At 41.1% G+C, this 20,057-nt stretch overlaps 1 protein-coding gene and 1 long non-coding RNA gene across 2 annotated transcripts; both read right to left on the bottom strand.

The window, feature by feature from the left end:
* Nucleotides 1–200: 200 nt before the first annotated feature.
* On the bottom strand, nt 201–4,301 carry LOC139698172 (uncharacterized). The gene is made up of 3 exons (XR_011702857.1): nt 4,226–4,301; nt 658–704; nt 201–306 (listed from the first exon to the last, which is right to left on the bottom strand). It is a non-coding gene; the product is annotated as an uncharacterized lncRNA (long non-coding RNA).
* A 9,471-nt stretch (nt 4,302–13,772) lies between these two features.
* On the bottom strand, nt 13,773–18,664 carry LOC139698007 (uncharacterized). The gene is made up of 4 exons (XM_071596863.1): nt 18,579–18,664; nt 16,296–16,465; nt 14,691–14,898; nt 13,773–13,819 (listed from the first exon to the last, which is right to left on the bottom strand). Exons 2-4 carry the CDS (start codon nt 16,440–16,442, stop codon nt 13,773–13,775), a joined length of 402 nt encoding a protein of 133 aa, XP_071452964.1. The 5' UTR covers nt 16,443–16,465; nt 18,579–18,664.
* Between the last annotated feature and the right edge of the window lie 1,393 nt (nt 18,665–20,057).

Genomic DNA, 20,057 nt, shown 5'->3' with positions numbered 1-20,057 from the left:
TGCATTTATTCACCCATTGCTGTTCATCATGTTTCCCAGGAGTCATACAAGTAACATTAAAGTTTCCATAAACAACCATGTCTGAGGCAGAATATGAAACTCTGAACAATGCTCTATCCAGCAAGTGGATTACTAACCTGATAAACCCAAGCAGCCTAAGATTGTGAAGGACTAATTAAGCCTAAGGAAAAATTAACTGACCTTGCCAACTCCTTGCAGGTATCCTTTCAATAAATACGGGGATCGAATCATGAGCTTCCCTTTCTTCATTTTTCCCAAAGGTTTGCCAGTAGTGATATCCAAAATCTGCCAATAAATGCAAAGAATTATACATTAAGCACCTTTGTCTCACTTTACATTTAGATCCCCAGAAATATAATTGATGTACTTGAAAATTGCCATAAACAGTGACTTTGATTTTGTAATTCAATTTATCATAAGTTATTTAATTGCCATCATATGTAAATAAGTATACAAGCCAATGAGCAAGATTGCACTGAGTGTAATAAATGAGTTCTTGCACCAGAAACAATCTTCTTCACTTGAAGTCTTCCTTCAAAGTGCTAACCTAACATGGATGATTAGACAGAATTATTTAGGTAAATAATTTAATCATTACCACCATTAAAAATAACTCAGAAATTGATTGATACCTACCTTTGCTTCTGTTAAAGTTGTAAGGAATCCACAAGAAACATGAGTCTCTGAAATGATAGAGGCAGAGAAATTAGAAATGGTCATGATCCAACCTTGTGGATGGATGGATGTAATAAAAATGCTTATTATTTGGCTATTGCCCTTTTATCCCAAATGAGAAACAAGCCTATATTAATACATAGGTACAGTTTCAGTACTCTTTATTACACACACACACACATATTACTAAATATTCATTCATAAGATGGTGGTCTAAAATATTCTCAGCCTACCTCATAGGTGGCATCACTACTTGCATGATTTTTTCATCTCATATTTCCACAACTGTGATAAGATGCCTTGTAAAATTACAATCCATTCCTTCCAGTAGTTCAAAGTAGGCAGTCATTTGAAACAGTTGCAGTCCACGTGTTGTTAAAAATGGAAAAAAATTGATTATTGTGCAGTGATAAAATTCTTCAAAAAAGGAGGTTTATATCCATCCGTAATCAATTCAAGAATTTTAATGTGTATGGGGACTCTTCCCCTTCAATTTCCACCATGTAAAAATGGGAGGGTGGTTAAACATGGTCATGAAAGCCTCTAAGATGATCCAAATTAAGGATATTCGAAAAATGCAACCTCACTAGAAAATATCAAAAAAGTGCAGAAGACGATTTTGGAGGATTGGCACACAAAGGGGTGTGAAACTGCTCTGTAGGGATATCAAAAGAACACATTGGTTACATTTTGCATGAGGAATTGCACATGACAAACCTTTGAGCAAGATAGTGGCTGCACATGCTCACTGTGGATCAAAAACACAATCAGACAACTTTCCAAATAGTACATAGTGCACTTTATGAAAAAAAATAATGATTTTCTGCATTGATATTTGACAGTGGATGAAACATGGATTCACTATTGCACACCAGAATTGAAACAACAATCCAAGCATTGGATAATGGCCAGTTTTTCAGCTCCAAAGAAGACAAAGACTGTGTCATTAGTGGGGAAAGTCATGGGATTATTTTTTGGGTGTGAAAGGAATACTGTTGATTGGCTATCTTGAAAAAGTTAAAACAATAACTGGGAAGTACTATTCTAACGTTCTAATGAAATAGATGCAAACATTCATAAAAGCAGATCCTGCTTGCAGAGGAACAAAACCGTTTTCCTCAGGATAACACTGTTGTCCACAAAAGTGACTTGGCAATGGAAAAATTGAGGGATTGGCACCATGAAGTGCTGAAACATATACCCTATTCCCCAGATTAGGCTCCCTTGGACTTCCACTTGCTCTGAAAACTAAAAAGTTTTCTTGCTGGTCAACCTTTTCATCCAATCAAGAAGCAATTGCAGCTACTTTGCGAGTAGCTAAGTACTTTGCAGCACTCCTGGAAGAACATTACAGAGATGGGATAATACATTTGAACACTACTGGATGAAATGTATTAATATTAAAGGCAATTATGTTGAAAAATAAAAATTTTTAAAGTATAAATTGTCATTTTCATCAGGAGTCCCAAAACTTTTCAGATCACCGTCATATTCACATATGTATAAATTTATATTCATATATGTATAAAATACTTAAACATATAAAAATGCACATCCATAGATACACATCATGTGCATAGTTATTTTCAAGAGACAACTTATAGTTAACCTGAGGAGAAATCAATTGTGAAATTTTAGCCTATTTATCAATAAATACCAGCATTAAACAACGTTAATCAGAATCCAGAAACAAGGAAAGCAATATTATTATTGTTACAGGTAATCTAACAGTCAAGGTAGGTTTTGGATGGACAAATGTCCAAATACTTCTCTTATCTCTTCTAAAAAACACAACCCAACATCCCACACTACAATAAGCCCCTCTTCCACTCCATATACTTCCTTCCCCCTTTATTCCATTTAACATCCATATCCTATTCCTTCTCCTTCCTAGTTTGCCTAACATTTTCCTCTTTATCACAGTCTTCCACATTCCACAGCCAATCAATATGCTTTGCTTCTATTTCTTCTGTCTCCTGTGATTTCACCCAACAACCCCCTCTCTTCCCACACCATAGCTAACACTTCCTCATTTGTTTTCCTTTCAGTCAACTTCACCTTTTCCATCCTTCTCCACACTCACATTTCAAAAGCCCCCAACTATCATCTGACTTCAATGACCATATTTATGCTACAAAAAACTATGCTCCGTACATAACCATGCTCCATATCAAAGTTTTAACAAGCCTTTTCTGAACATCCTAACTCAACATCCTGTCATCAATTCTTTCCTGGTGAAAGCTTCTTTGCCTAACACAACTCTTCTTCATAAGTCCCTACTACTTTAAACATTTTGGTCCGAAACACTTCCAAGATACATTAACTGTTCCTCCTGCTTAAGTTATTTGCCCTCCTGTTTTAACGCTTATATTGGCATTTCTCTTTCTGAAAAACTGCATAGCCATAGATGAACATTTATTATCATCCCATATCTATTGCATTGAATCTCCAATACACTCAGCAACGCCTGCAACCCCTTGGCTGACTGACAAACTAAAGCTTGATCATCCGCAAACCTGATTTTATGAGTTGCCCTCAGACTTTCATTCCTATCTCCAGTTCTTCCAATGTCTTTTTAAACATTTACTTCATATGTATGTCAAACACCACAGGAGATGATGGACACTTCTGTCATACTCTGTCTAACACTGCCCATCCAGACTCCATCTTCCACTTGCACCTGAACAGTCTGAGACATGTACAGGTTTTGGATAAGTCTCACTATCCTCCAATCTACTCCTATATTCTGAAACACTTTAATTAATTCAACCCAATTCATTATATCTAATGCTTTCCCAAATCTAAGGAATAGACAAATACATAATGAATGTATTCCATGTTCTTCAATTCAAAAGCTCAATTAATTTGTAAGTGAAATGTTCATTAGTCATCACTTTCACAATATGTTCTTTGGTGGTCAAAAATGATTACAACTCTTTCATCATGAATAATGATTGAGAAATTCATTTAAGTTTCAAATTCAAATAAAACTTATTTAAGATTCCTTCTAAACCTTCTGCATAGCCACTTAAGGAAACAAAATGAAATAGCTCTCAAAGAGACAGAGAACAGTCCATATATATTTATGCACATGAAAGAGGTAGGAATTTATGAGGGGCTGAAAGATTGAAAAATTACCAATAAAGTTTGTTTGAAATACTCAAATATGTTTTGAGAGTTGTGGAGAATGTGTCCTGGCTTTCAAGAATCACTCAAAACTTACTCTTCAATCCATGTACACCAAAAGGCAGATGTTTTGCCATGAACAAATCATTCACCTTTCCTGGAATTTGAAGATACCTTGATTTCTGTCACCTGTCTGACAATCAAGGGATCTGGGTTCCACTCCTGATGAAGGCAAATGATTTTTATACTGTGAAATTTCTACATTTTGATGCACATCAGTCGCAGTGGATAACTTTGTTAAAGTAGTTTTCAAGGTATCACCCATAGTTGTATGAATTTGCTTTATCTCTGCATCTATAACATATGCTTGATCAAGGGTGATGAAAATGTTAAAACTTCTCACCATTGTCAAGTTCTGTCACATGATACTTATGGTTCTCACTGCTTTCAGGGGAAGCAATTATATGATGATAAGGAAAGTTCCGGGATGATACAAATAGAGTTTCTGTGAGGCCATATATCTGAAAATAATCATGGAACAGCATTAGTTTCATTCATGAAAAATATCTCTAGAAAATTTAAATGCATTGGGGTTTTGGTAAAATTTTCAAATGCAGAGATAACATCCATGCTCTACATTGCTTGTGAAGGGTAGGAAAACTATGTGTTATGGGAAATATATATAATTTCTTAGGTTTCCAGGAGAATGTAAGTGTGAAAATATTTGTTCCATTAAGTTTTTTATGTAGTATGCATGATTAACATTTCCCTGGAGAGCTAATCTTCAATTCAAACCTACCACAATAACCAACTTATTGTTTCATTTGCTAGATGAGTATAGGTCCAATTATGAGAAACATTCACAAATTAGGGAAAATGGCATCCAAATAGTCATGACTTTCAAGGGGTCAGCATGCATTTATATAAGGAAACATAGAAAATGCTAATCTGGTCATACAACAAAAGTTACTCCACAAGCCACATTTATTGATATTAGTTAAAATTTGTCCCAGGACTTACCACATATATATCTGAATGAGGAATATTCTTCGACATCAAAGAAAGAGTGGAATGATTAAACACCGATCCAGAAACAATAATTTCCTTGATGCTAGATAAATCATGGTTTTTTAGCTCATGTGACCTTGCAAACCAATTGGCAACATATGGAAAGAGGAACAAAATATCTGGCTGGAATAAAAATCACAAATTAGTTTAAATTAATGCATGACTGCAATATGAATACAGTAAAACTTGTCAAAATAGGATTTGCATAGCTATGAGGGAAATCTTTAAAAGCTGGACATCACAGAGAGTATGTATTTGTAATCAGTAAGTTCATATCTGCAATTGCCCTAAGATTCAACATGTAAACTAGGAAAAAGGAGTCTACGGGTTCAAAAAAGACAATGCCTTCTTTCTCACCTTGTATTTATTGATGTATTTGAAGCAATCATTCTCTTCAAATTTTGATATGGATATATATGTGTAATTCTGAATAATACAGCAAATAAAAGAAAGAAATGGACCAATGGTAAAATTTCCCATTACTGACAGAAATGTTTTCTGTTCCATCTTACTGTAAGAAAGAGGCAAATATAAATACATGGCCAGTGTCATCCCATACTGATAGGCCGACTGGTAATATACAAATATTACAGGCAGATACATACAAATATATTGCTACCAATTTAAAAAGGAGAGTTATTTGGACACAAAAGAAGAGTGATAAATTTAAAAAAATGTTGCTTTTCTGCCCTGTTAATATCCCTCTTTCACAGATAGATTATCAGTGTTTATTTCAATGAGGAAGTTTATTGTAGTCAATAATAATTAAAATAAACTAAATGAAGGAGGTATCGTGGTGGAAATAATGACACCTCCTAACAATTAACAAAGTTTATTGTGCTCAGAAAATTAAAACCTTGATGAGGCGATTGAACAGTAATTATTCAGTACATATTCGGCCGTGCGGTGGCGAAGCCAGGAGAGAATCCTTCACCAGGAAGCAGCGTCCTTGGGTTGACCACGATGGCGGCGCGCGTGACGGTCCAGAGCCAGTCAGAGAGAGAGAGTGGGACTGAGAGTGAGAGTGGGTCTGGCGGCGTGGCTCTGGCAGCGTGGTTGCGCCCTGGCGGCGGACCCTGGTGGCGAACGCCGGAAGCCAAAACACTTGCCGGTGAAGGCGCGAGCGATGGCGCTCAACGATGATTCAAGTGTTGAGCCGCCACACCACCCCCTTGGTTGTTTTATAGTCCCTGGTGGTTAGTAGACATTGGAAAAATTGTGGAAACAGGAGGTGATAACGGGTGAGCGGCAAGGAAGGAGGGTGTAGTGGTGGTGGAAGCATGACAGGTTAGGTAATGAAGTCAAGACAACGAAAGAAAAAGAGAAAATTATAGTTGAAATTCTTCAAGATGCGACGGAAAGCGCACGCGTCTCCCAGATCGGGTTGTCCGTTCGCCGCGCTGTGTGCGCAGTGCAGCACCTGGGGGCTGAGGGGCTGGTGGTGCAGGCAGCGTAGCTGGGCGCGATGTAAAGGCGGCAGGCCATCTTTCGTCCGATTCTGCTGCCTCCAGCTGTGGCGCGGTGTGGTGAAGCGGTAGAGCTGCCTGGTGGTTATAAATTGGTAGGTTGGATACCGTAAAGGCAGGTTTGAGTCTGTCGAGAGAAATGAACACATCACGGTTTGGTAAGCGGACTTTGTACGCCTTATCATTCCGTTCTAAAACTTTAAACGGCCCGTCATACGGCAGCTGAAGAGAACCCCGCGGGGGGCCGTGCCGGACGAAGACGTGGGACGCCGTCGGCAAGTCTTTGAAGATGAAGACCTGACGGGAACCGTGGCGGGCAGTGGGGCGAGGGCTCAACTCCCGGAAATGCTCGCGCAACTGGGACATGAAGGCGGTGTCAGCTGGCTGCGATGGAGAGGTTGGTGAGAGGAATTCTCCGGGAAGGCGGAGAGGCTCCCCATACACTAGCTCTGCAGTGGAGGCATCTAGGTCTTCCTTCCAGGAGGCGCGGAATCCCAGGAGGATGGCAGGAAGTACGTCCACCCACTGAGTGGTCCCGTGGCAACGGATGGCGGCCTTCAGCTGTCGATGGAACCGTTCTACCATCCCGTTCGCCTCAGGATGGTATGCTGTCGTCCTGAAATGCTCCGCGCCGGCCATGAGGGAGAGCTGGCGGAAGAGGTTGCTTTCAAACTGCCGTCCTTGGTCGGTAGTGATGCGTTGGGGTGAGCCGAAACGCGACATCCATCCGCTAAAGAAAGCGAATGCCACTGTCTCGGCCGAAATGTCACCAATCGGTATTGCCTCGGGCCATCGGGTGAAACGGTCCACGCACGTAAGGCAATATCGAAAACCACGTGAACTTGGGAGAGGTCCGACCAAATCAATGTGGACGTGCTCGAATCTCCGTCCGGGAGACGGGAAACTGCGCACAGGGGAGGCAACATGACGAGTCACTTTTGCCTGTTGGCACGGGATGCACGCGCGTGCCCATTCGCGGCAGTCTTTCCTAATAGAGGGCCACACGAAACGCGATGTCACGAGTTTTATCGTCGCTTTCGCTCCGGGATGCGCCAGGTTATGAAGCGAATCAAACGCCTGACGCCGGAATGCGGGAGTGACGTATGGGCGAGCACAAGGGGTGGAAGTGTCACAAAACAAGTGCACAGCACAACCGGGAACAGGAAGTCTTCTGAGCTTGAGGGAAGACTCTTCGTTCTTAAGGAGCGCAGCAAGTTCAGCGTCTGCCTCCTGTGCACGGCCTAACTCCTCAAAATTTACCGCGGAGGACAAGGAATCGATGCGCGATAAAGCGTCCGCCACGACATTATCCGCGCCGGCTACGTGACGAATGTCTGTCGAGTATTGGCCGATCAGGTCGAGGTAGCGGAATTGACGGGGCGAACATCTGTCAGGTTTTTGCTGGAACGCGTACACTATCGGCTTGTGGTCTGTAAAAATTGTAAAATTCCGACCCTCCACCATGTGGCGAAAATACCGGACCGCCCGATAAATCGCCAGGAGCTCCCTGTCGTAAGGGCTGTAGTTTCTCTCGGCCGAGCTTAGTTTTTTGGAGAAGAAACCAAGCGGTTGCCAACCCGCTTCAGTGCGCTGCTGGAGCACAGCTCCCAGGGTGAAGTCTGAGGCGTCGGTAAACAGGCCGAGGGGAAGGGAGGGGGCCGGATGGGCGAGAAGCACAAAGTTCGAAAGAGCGTCTTTACACCGCTGGAAAGAAAGGCGCAGTTCGGGCGTCCAATCCACTTTGTCGCGGCCGTGTACACCACCGCGTAGCACTTCACTGAGGGGGGCCTGTAAGTCGGCGGCATGGGGAAGGAATCTTCTATAAAAATTCAGCATCCCCAAGAATTGGCGGAGCTGTTTCACCGTCACAGGGAGTGGGAAGTCTGCGATAGCACTCACTTTGTCACTTAAAGGCGTTGTACCCTCGGCACTTACACTATATCCTAAAAACTTGACATTGGGAACACCAAAAACACACTTTGCAGGATTAATGAGCACACCGTATGATTTTAATCTGCCAAAAAGCTCACGCAGGTGATGCTCATGTTCGTCCTCATTTTGGGAGGCGACCAAAATATCGTCTAAATAGACGTAGCAGAAGGAGAGGCCTCTGAGTGCCTCGTCGAGGAAACGTTGGAAAGTCTGTGCGGCGTTTCGCAGTCCATATGACATAAAGGGAAATTCAAACAACCCAAAGGGGGTCGTGATTGCAGTCTTCGGTATGTCTTCCGGGTTCACAGGTATTTGGTTATATGCCCTCACGAGGTCAATGGTGGAGAAAACACGAGCACCATTGAGGGATGCAGCGAAATCCTCGATATGGGGGACAGGATAGCGATCGGGGATGGTCCTAGCGTTTAACGCGCGATAATCCCCGCATGGGCGCCACTCGTCTCCCTTCTTGGGCACAAGGTGGAGGGCGGAGGACCAACAGCTATCCGAGCGGCGGGCTGTCCCTAATCGCACCATTAATTCAAATTCCCGTTTGGCTGCGGCAAGTTTGTCGGGAGCAAGCCTACGTGGTTTACATGACACCGGCTGACCTGCGGTCGTGCGAATGAAATGCACTGTGGAGTGGGACGCATGACCGGGTGTCCCTGCTGGACGCGTAATTTCGGGAAAGCGCGAGAGAAGAACGTGAAAACGGGTTTCTCCGACTACCGCCTTTATCTGCGTTGCCGGGAGGCGTACAATGTTTCCGGCGACGGAAATTGTCGTCGAACTGTCTGTAAGACGAGAATTCTTAACGTCCACCAAAAGACTGAAATGTGTTAAAAAGTCCACTCCGATAATAGGCTGTGCAACGTCTGCCACAACAAACCTCCACGTGAAGTCGCGGCGCAGACCGAAATTTAGGTTTAATACTTCCCAACCGTACGTATTTATTACGGAATTGTTGGCAGCAAAAAGTTGGTAGTCGGTCCGCTGTCTAGGACTTTTGACGAGCGATAGGGGAAACACAGAAAGGTCAGCACCAGTGTCAACAAGAAACTGTACCTTTGTGGTCGTGTCCGTAACGAAAAGGCGGCTTGCTGTAGGGCTAAGGTCGGCGGCCGCGTCTACCGAGCGCCCGCGGTGTTTTCCGGCACCTGGAATGAGCACGGCTGGGTGCAGTGCCGCGCGTCGGCACCAAACTTCCGGTGATACCAGCAGAGTTGTGGCGTCGTACGGCGTCCTGATGGTCCGTCTTCAGAGCCGCGAGATTGGCTGCGGGAACGGGAATGGCCTCGGAAACGGGAGCGTTCCTCTCGAGGGTGCCGCGCCACCGGAAGAGCAGCAACTTGCCGGGTGAGGTCGTCCATTCGGCTCAGGAGGGAGGCCAACATGCCCGAGCATCCACCGGTACAAGATGGCGGGTCGGAACTCACCTCGCTTACCTGAGCGTGGGTAGGGGCGGGCACTCGTTCCCGGGGTATCACCTCACTAATTCTGTCGGCGAGGGAAGCCACGGCGTCTAGGTCGACGCCATATTGAGCCGCTAAGATGGCGTGGAGAGGCGTGGGTAGCCGGGTCAGCCACAGTGACCGCATGAACTCGTCAGGCATCGACGAGCCTGCCAAGTCCTTAAGATGGCGGAGAAACTGGGATGGCTTCCTGTCGCCCATCTCCTCTCGCTCAAGGAGTCGCCTGATTTTCTCCTCCTGAGACGCAGACAATCGGCGAATAAGCTCCTCCTTGATCTTAATATACTTGTTGTCACCGGGGGGGTTGGAAATAACGTCCTTAACCTCTTGCGCGAATCGAGGCTCTAAATGGCTCACCACCGTATAGAATTTTTTTGCGTCCTCGCTGATACCTGCGAGGAAAAATTGCCCTTCCAGTTGTGCAAACCATAATGCCGGCTCTTCCGGCCAAAATGGAGGCACGCGAAGCATGGCTCGGTCCGTCGACATCTCTGGCGTTTAGACAAACAATTAACGTGGGGAAAAACAGATAAACAAAACGAATTCACTATTGGAAACACTGGAGCCGATAATCACATAGCGAAGCAGATGTACAGATATTCGGGATAGACCAAAACGGCGTGGTCAGTGCACGGCTAAGCACGTGGGGAGAAATGAATCACGTCGGGGTCACCACTATTGAAGGAGGTATCGTGGTGGAAATAATGACACCTCCTAACAATTAACAAAGTTTATTGTGCTCAGAAAATTAAAACCTTGATGAGGCGATTGAACAGTAATTATTCAGTACATATTCGGCCGTGCGGTGGCGAAGCCAGGAGAGAATCCTTCACCAGGAAGCAGCGTCCTTGGGTTGACCACGATGGCGGCGCGCGTGACGGTCCAGAGCCAGTCAGAGAGAGAGAGTGGGACTGAGAGTGAGAGTGGGTCTGGCGGCGTGGCTCTGGCAGCGTGGTTGCGCCCTGGCGGCGGACCCTGGTGGCGAACGCCGGAAGCCAAAACACTTGCCGGTGAAGGCGCGAGCGATGGCGCTCAACGATGATTCAAGTGTTGAGCCGCCACACTAAATTTTTCCATATCATCATTGAAGCATTTCACCTTTCTATCTCTAAACAAATGGTTCTGATAAATTGCATGCACATCCATTTATAACTTACCTCAAACAGTAAAATGTCAATAATAAAAAAATAGAACATACCTTGTCAACTTCAATGGTGCACCTATTCCAGCTAATAGAGAGACACAGTTAAAGTGAGTGATCAGACTTCCTTTTGGTAACCCTGTGCTACCATTGGTGCTTGTAATGTATATCACATCTTCCTTAGGGTTTATGTAAATTTCTTTGTATGCTACATGGAGCAAAGACAGTGATTTGTGAGAGAGGATATATGAGAGAGAATAATTAACATTGGTATCATTACAAGACATAAGGAGAGAGAATTAGAAGAATATAATTAGGTATATCAACCTAATTGAGAAGTATGACTGCTAACACCTTCTATTCTAAGGATTCATATTTTCTTTGAGAACCAGAAAAATTGTTTGATAATGTTGTTTAAATTGACTTGACAGTCAACTTATAAGGTAATCCTGATATAAATTAGCTGAAGTTAATTTTACTGTGATTAAACCGATAATTTAACTCAGTTAAAAATATCAATATTCCTTTATACTCAGTTGAATTAACTGTTAAAGTTAAAGGTATGTTTTCATACATCTTGTCTAGCATTTCGTTTTTTGTATCCATCATACCCCATTTCATTGACTGCTGCAATGCTGGATAGAAACAGCATATGGCAATGACCCATATGCTGTTTTGATGGGAGATGACCAAATGACAGACAGCAAGCACAGGATTATGATCACAACTACAGCTAAAATTAAGAGATGGGCAAATCCTGCAGCTATGGCTTACATCTAGATTCAAAGTACTGTATGCTGAGCCAAAAAATCAAGTGCATGACAACTTGGTTTTACTTTACCAATGCTGGCCTGCTATAAATGAGCCTTGAACAACTTCTCAGTCGCTTTTTTTCTCAACCCTTGAGTGGTTCTGTAAGGATAAAATCTTAATGTTCCCAGCGCTTAATTCAAAGTCATTTATGATAGGTTCTTTTTATCTAAACATTAAGTAAGCCAGGACCATAGCTATCTAAAATCAATATCCCTTTCCTTTCCACGTTTAAGTAAACCTATCTGATATTTTTAGTATAAAGTTCTTCTATATTTACAATTCATATTTCTTGAATCTTTTGTGAATTTGTATTATTGTTGAATCTTTAATTTTTTGGCTACAGTTTTAATTTTATTTTTGACAGTTTTTCCATCTGTAAATAATGTGCCATTTCTCATTCTCATTAATTCCTTCTGGAATAGCATTTCCAGTAGTTTATTTATTAGTGATTTGTTTTTCTTTTGTGGTATGAAGGAAGATGAGAGGAATGGAGAGACTTAACTGACCCATCATCTTTGTATACCATGTCCTCTACTGGTATGGCTCCCTTTACTTCCCCGTCAATGCAAAGCAGCTTGACTGGCCACTCCATTTGTTCTGATGCCCACTTGATGGTGTCATATGTCTCCCGCTCACACAAGACAAAGCGAGCTCCCGCCTCTCTGATGATTCGCTCTACTTCCTCTGGAAATTGGTGAAATTCTCATCAGCAGCTATAAAAACCTAATGAAGGGCATGACATATTAGTGGGTATTGACTGGTTCTTCAAGTGACCAGTTGCAACTATCAAGTGCAGTTGGAGTGATTCATTGGCGATAGATATGCAAAGAAAAGTAATACTTTCTTTTTATTTTAACTTGGGGCTTCATGCAACAAAGGGCTCATAATTTGTTGTCAATTTTTAGTCTTCTTGCTGTCAGCACATTGGACATGAATGCAATGCTGAGTATTAGATGGGTATATGTATTCTGGAGTATTTAGTTAGCAATGAATCAATAAAGAAAAATTAAGTTCTTTTCATTCCACTGTGCTTGGAATCAGGCTAAAATAATAAAATAAAACCAAAATAAATGGAATGTCTTTGTACACATTTAAATTACTTACTCATTCACTTTGTAATACGCTATTATCAGGATAAATTTATGAATGCCAATCTTTAGCAAAGTAAGAAGTAAAAAGTTTTTTGAGGATATAATGTTGATTTTTCAAGAAATTTATGAATGCTCATGTATAATTTATGGTTCTGCATATTCTCTAAAACTTATTTTTTATTCCTATATGTTTATCTAAATAAAACTTTTAAATGTATGAAATTATAGATCCATCTAGCTGTATTATTTTATTTGCATAACTTTAACTGGATATTTGAATTTAGGCCAGACTATTAAATTTCATTTCATTTTGCAAACATTTGTCACATCATAGCTCAATGTGATTCTACGATTATAATCTATGGTAAATACATAACCCTTCAAGTCAGTATAGCTAGTTAAATGTTTGGGCCTCACATGCAGTATTTAGTTTTTCTAAAATTTCTCCCTGTTGCAGCATTGTTGAAAATAATTTTAATCTTTTTAAAATTTATTCTAAAGTTGAACAAAAAATTACCTTATGTTAAATTGCTTATTCTATTTAGTAAATATTTTACTTACGTTATGTTTTCACTTCTCTATTTGCCTTTAAGTTTTGAACCTCCATTCTCTAAGTTCAGTTTTGTGTGATAAAATTTGAAATGATCCTCTAAATATAGGCCTGCCATGCTGTCAGGGCACTAGTACACTGTATCCCTCTTTTTACCTCATGTGGAGCATAACTGACATCTTCTTTAAGGACTGGACTTCTTCCTGGACAGCTGTGTCTTTTCATCAAAGTGCCTCTCCACCAAAACTCCTCAGTTGAACTTGCACCATCACATCCAATACTCACTTCCCTTTCTCCATCCAGGGGTCCTCCTTAATTCTCTATATTATATTCACTCAAAGAAAGCTTATCCCTCTTGGAATCCATTTCTGGAGTTATAAACAAGGCTTTTTTTACATCTCTTTCTGAAAAAGAAATCTAACAACTAAGACGATAGACAGTGGTGATGCCTTTTGCCCTCACAACTGTTATCACAAAGCAGAAAGAATGATACACAAATGGTTCCAGAGATAATAGATAGGGAAATCATATCAAGCAATAAAGATGAACAGAACCTGAGGACAGAGCGTAGATGCAAAGAACTTCCTTTGAGAGTACCTTTTCATGTGGTCAAAACAGAGAGATTAGGAAAACATTATCTAAGAGGCCAAGGACAACCATAGATATTAAAAAAATGATGGCGCTGCAGAAAAAAATTCAAAACCGAGAGAGCGGAGCGGGGTGTGTGGCATATGTCGATCCGCAGATAAGGCCGACTGACTGCAATGTGTCACATACCAAGGCCCCCACTGAGGGGTGTATCAAATGACTTTTAATTGATCATAAAATTCCAGCGACAGACAGTTAAAAGGAAAACTCTTTAATTATCTAAATGAGAGAACTTTTCATCTTCAATCTGCTAATCACTTTACATGAGGTATTAACTAAAAACACAGTAATCAACCTGAAAGTCGGTTAAGTAGGTGATGGTAGAGATTACCCAGTACTAAGCCCTATACGGCATGTGAAAATTCACACATCAGGGTAGGGGGACCAGTTCCTTTCCTTGTGACGGTTATGGTTTCCCAGGAAGATCTAGTACCCGAAAAATCACTTTAGCTTGGAGCTGCAGGTGCCCAGAGTGCCTTGCCCGGGTATTGAACCCGGGACCCTCCAGTCAGCAGTCCAACGCTCTATCCAATGGACTATTGCGACCCAATATATTAACTATTAAATTTATTTATTTGAGTAATTTCTAGTGAAACTATGCCAACATATCCAAAGTTATGGTTGTTATTTTTTGCATTTATATGTAGATAAGTACCTCTAAAGATATGGAGCAGTGCTCAATGTTACCTTTTGATTCACGTTGGAAGTAACCTCTCGTGGCTCCCCCACACAGCCAGACCCCAAAATGCAACAGGTACATCAGTGATGCATTGTATGTTAAATAAAACAACACATCACCCTTCTTGAAGCCAATTCTGGTGAGGGCACTGGCAAATTGTTTGGACAAAGGCTCCAGCTCTCTGTACAAAATTGATTGGTCCCGAACTGCATCAATCTGTGAACATTTAATTTTCCATAATTAAAAATTTTGGAAACATTATTATAATATTTTTTAGCTGCTAAAGCATGAGTCAGTCTTTTTGATGAGCACAACTTTTTTGACTGTTCCTCCCTGTCACGAATTGTCATTTTCTTTAATTATGACTTAATATGTTACATTAAGAAGACCTCATTAATATACCGAAAGGCTCTGATATTCCAATAAAAGCACAAGAATAAAGATACTTGGGATTGGTCTTCTTTTAACAAAGCCTGGGCTTGATGATATGCACTAAACTATAAAGATCACTACCAAATTATCTTGAGCATGGTGAGGTTGCCTTTTTACTATACTTACCCCTGATGAGTCCTTTGTCACACTAACCCTTCATGTGATCAGCGTATAAAATTGTTACTGTTGTTCATCAGTCAAAATTGGCTATTTGTGGTTTATTTGTTGGTGGATTTTCATTAGTCAATTTTTTATGTGCTTTGACGCAATGTATGAGTTGTACATAGTCCAGTGGGAGTAAACTTTGCCATGCCCCATATATTTTAACTTACTGGTCTTATTCCACTGATAATGCTTTACTACAATAATCTTATATGAGTATATTCAACCTTTGACTTTGATTAGACTTTGAATGTTCAAACCTCAGATATCACCTGGGTTTTTAACAAGTTCTTCCAGCTCCTTCTGGGCTGAATGCTGAAGCAAAATGAGGAGGTCTATGCTCAGACCTCTTCAGCCAGAGTCCCTGGGGACTCTGCCTTTGCTTATGCAGCTCTAAGATGAGGCAGATTACACTCTAAACTCCTCAAGTAAGCCACAAGCATCAGCTTGCAAGCCAAATGCTCGGGGTCAAAGTCACCCCTCACTGCCATACCAAAAAGTGTCTCATTCACTCAGCATACTCATACATTTTCTCTTGATAAAAGCATTGGAAAAGACCACTCCTCTTCCAGTAATTGAAATGATACCAACCATATATGTAAGTGTAGTTTTCTATGTGATAACACTAGTCAAGACTCATTTTGAGAAAGAAAAAGAAAGTCTATAACATCAGATGTATTGCTGAGAGTATGCTCATAGGAGAAAAAGACAGGAAACAAATAGAAGGAGTATATATACAGAGGGATTACATCAAGGGCCAAAACTTCAGGTAGCTAGCATATTGAAAATTAAATTTAGGCAGTTAAAGATTATTAGGGCCCTGATATGCTGAGAAGTGCATTAGAGAGAGTGGTATAAGGCATGATTTTTCACCTTTATTTTCAAAAGAGAATGAATGAAGTCAAGTATACATGTGAATCTAGAGATATCTGTACTTAGGATAAGAATGAGAAAAGACTCCAGTTCCTCCTCAGGGTCTAGATGAATTATTGATAGCTACTCAGATAAATATAACTTACCAACAGAGGTCTGTCGCTGTGAACTTCATGGTTCATCCTTATCGAATGGAAAATAAATGTTGTCAAAGGAGTGTTGGGAATCATGGCTCTATTAACAATTTTGGCAAATGGTGACCTGAAGATTTTATCTTCATCAAGATTGGCCATTTTCTTAGTTTCTACTTTTCTATCTGAAAATAAGAAGCCAACATATGAATCTCTCAATCAAGCATGGGAAGAAGAAGCTGCCCCTTGCCACAACAATGTAACTCCAGAATTAGCATCATAATTCTTCTATAGATATCCATCACAACGTAAAAGCCCTACCAGGGAGTAGGGAATTCCATGGGGCAAAAAAATTTTTGTATGTACTTTGTTGTATAATGTCCTTTGTACTCTTGGATTGTCTAAAAAGTTTCTGAATTCAACAGGAAGATGGCAGCACTCTTCAACAATATAGGTTTTCATCGGACAAGGAAGTTATTGAATATGTAAATGCCTATTTTGCAAAGAAAGACATTAAGCAGTATTTAGAAGGATTAAAAAAGTTTGAGCATCACTGGAAAAATTAAATTAACTAAATAGGAGACTATGTCTAAAAATAAAAATAAATTGGAGGAGGTCTTGTTCATCTGTTAAATCAAAAACTTTTCAGACTACCCTTGTACTTGGGGTAAAGGGACAGATGGGATGGGCAGTATTAGAGAGAGAGATAAGACAGGGTTGTCTATCATCACCCGTGTTTTTCATATCTGTAGGAGATGGTAAAAGAGTCATGGGATGAACTGGAAATGAGAATGAAAGTCACTGGGTATTCATAAAATCTTTCATGCTTGCAGATGACCGATCTTTAGTAAGACAGCCAAGGGATTATGCCTCCTACCCCTCATCATTCTTCCCTTCATCCTGTCCAAAATGCATATTCAATTTCTACTACACCCTCATTTGTCTAGTGATCACCATGATAAAATCATATCTCCTGCAGAACTCCATTACTTTCTTCCCTAGGTTATTCCTTATTCCTATACTGAAGTCCCTGAGCTTCTCACTTCCATCTCTTCCTTTGTCTATTATTTCAGTCCAATTCTTCACCACTATCAAATACTTCCCTCCAGGAACACCCGCATTGTGTCCTCATTTGATTATAAACCCTATTGAATTATTTCTCCCTATGACTGCTTGTAATCCACCTGTAATTCGTACTATCTTTCTATTTCACCTCACACAGGTTTAAAATCTATATTTGTTCTCTCCATCTCTTGCTTGATTTTCGCTGATTTTCCGGCCCTCATCATTTTCCTAGCACCGCAGGCCATGTTTTAACTAGTGCGGCCCTCTTCTGTGTATTCCATGCTGCTACTTTTGATTTCACTTTGCAAGAATTTCGTGGGATGACAACCATTGCCTCTCCTGCTGTCTGCCACGACACAAAGCCGAGTTGGCCAAGCCTGTTAGTTACGAGTAATTATTGGCATTTTAGTGCCCACCCTAACAGGGGAAAAATTTTATTATGGTGCCCACCTTAGGGGAAAAAATTGAGGTTGTTTCCTGTTGCCTACATAAATAGAGTTTTAAACGTAACACAGTCACTCAATGGCCGCCCTCAAGGATCAGACACCCTGAGGACCAGATGCTGCACGGGCTACCTTTCATCAGGCTCCTACGATTCGACTATGTAGAACCTACTAGGCTTATATTATTATTCCACCGAAAACACAGCTCTAGGGGTCCTCAGTCCTCCATGGGGTACCTTCACTACCTTAAGGTAAAGTCCATTGGGTGTCATTACAATGACTATAATATAAAAAGTTGCGAGATAAAAGTGGTATTAATATTTAAATGAATTAAAACGAATGAGATATTGAAAGAAATATGGTTTTACCAAAGAAAACTAACACTAGTTAGTTCCACTTAAAATTTCTCCTTCGATTGCAACCGGTATTTTGTAAACTGTATGTGTTCACTATACAACATTCCCAGCGTTTCCCTCAAGAAAAAGTGGCACATTCATTCCGAAAGGGTAAATACATTTAAAATATCATGATAATGATTTCTGGAAAAATAAAATCAGCTGCTTCCCCGAAGAGGATAGGTTGAACCAAATGAATGTGTGAACCGGTAACACACACTCTTAACTTTTATTGTGCATGGTAGAGAATAAAAGCCCACAAAAAACCGTGATGGTAGCAAATAATATATTTAGTTCCAGAGGTGGAAATGGAGTGTTATTCTCCTTCATACTTTCGGCAGCAATCGCGTTCAAGAGGCTGTACAAACAATTGCTATTTACGATAAGTCACTTACCGTCAATAATACCGCAGTCTGAAATATGCTTTGGAGGTTAATCGTTTTTCCGATTTCATTCGCAGTCATGCATGTGCTCAGCTCAGTCTAACAGAATATTCTTTACTCAATCTTCTTTAATGATCACAACACATCTTTCCGTGTAACTCTTGCCGCGTAGGTGGATAGAAGGGATGAAATCGTTGCGCCGAGTATTTCCTACGCTGAATATTTCCGCGCGACTGAGCAAGTGTTGCAATGGACCAATTAGCAGCGTCCTTCAAATGACACCACCTTTGAAGCATTACTACCAGTATATAATACCTGTGCATCGGGCCCAAGAATGAGCCTCTTAGGAACCAATTTCTTTGACCTAGTAAACACTCTAAATTTCCTCGAAATCACACCTCGTGAAAAATCGTGGTTCTCTCGCCAGGTAAATTTATGGATAGTGTTGCACGCCTAAGCAACAGATAACGCCAAACGCTAAGTTCCTGGAGAAAAAGGTGGTCGCGGAAAAACAGTGTTGCGACAGCCAACCATTCTAGCTGATCGAATGGAAGAAGTGAATTCGCTGAGATAATGTCATACATGTAGTACGCGTTGATATGTGGTCTGAACCAGTGGCGGAATCAAAATTTACTGCCTGGGGTTCTGGAGTACACATTTCCATGACCAGCAAGTGAAGAAAATGTGCTTATGATTTGTCCGTTGATAAGAAACTTTAAATAGTTCTATCCACATGGTAACATAAAAGCTACCCTAATGCGTGGATTTCACTCGCTATCGGGCTTAGTACTGGGTGAGCTGTAATATCACCTGCCAAACCAACCTTTGGGTTGATTACCATATTTATGGTTATATGTTTATCTATGCGTGTAATATATATACACATAAAGACATACATACACATATACACACATGTGCACCAACAGAAGCAGCACTGAGGATACATAAAAATACCAAATTAGTTCCCCAACCTTACTTGGGGACCCCTCCCGACAGCCTGTGCGGTTATAATTTGTTCCATGGGAAACTGCCAATCAGCAACATTTGGCGGATTCGCGTTCATCCCTAACCAAGGCGTTATATTTGGAGATGGCGGCTACATAGGGGGCGATTGACACAAGCACGCGTGAGACTACTGTGGTGAATTTACTTCTCTGTTGACGGCGTAATTTCTGGCACTAGCTTCTTCAACGCTTGCGAACCCTTCTGCCTCAATCATGTTTTTTGGATTACGAACCAACACGAACCTGCTAATCTCTTCCCTCAACCTAATTAAAAATTGTGCGAGAAGTCTACCTTCAATCATTTTCTTCGCTGTTTCGGAATCAATCTCGCCCCATGACTCGCTTAGCCTACGGGCGACATTGCGCAATCTGGTTGAAAATCCTGCGTCGCTCTCCAGCGGTTTTTGGACGCAAGTGTTAAACATTTTTTCTAGCATGCTTGGAGAGGCCTTTAGGAAAAATCTCCTTTTGAGATTCGTGGAAAAGT

This window comes from Hetaerina americana, unplaced genomic scaffold (assembly GCF_022747635.1).
Source record: "Hetaerina americana unplaced genomic scaffold, ioHetAmer1.1.p SCAF_8, whole genome shotgun sequence".
Taxonomy (NCBI): Eukaryota; Metazoa; Arthropoda; class Insecta; order Odonata; family Calopterygidae; genus Hetaerina; species Hetaerina americana.
This window is presented reverse-complemented; position numbering and strand designations above follow the sequence as displayed.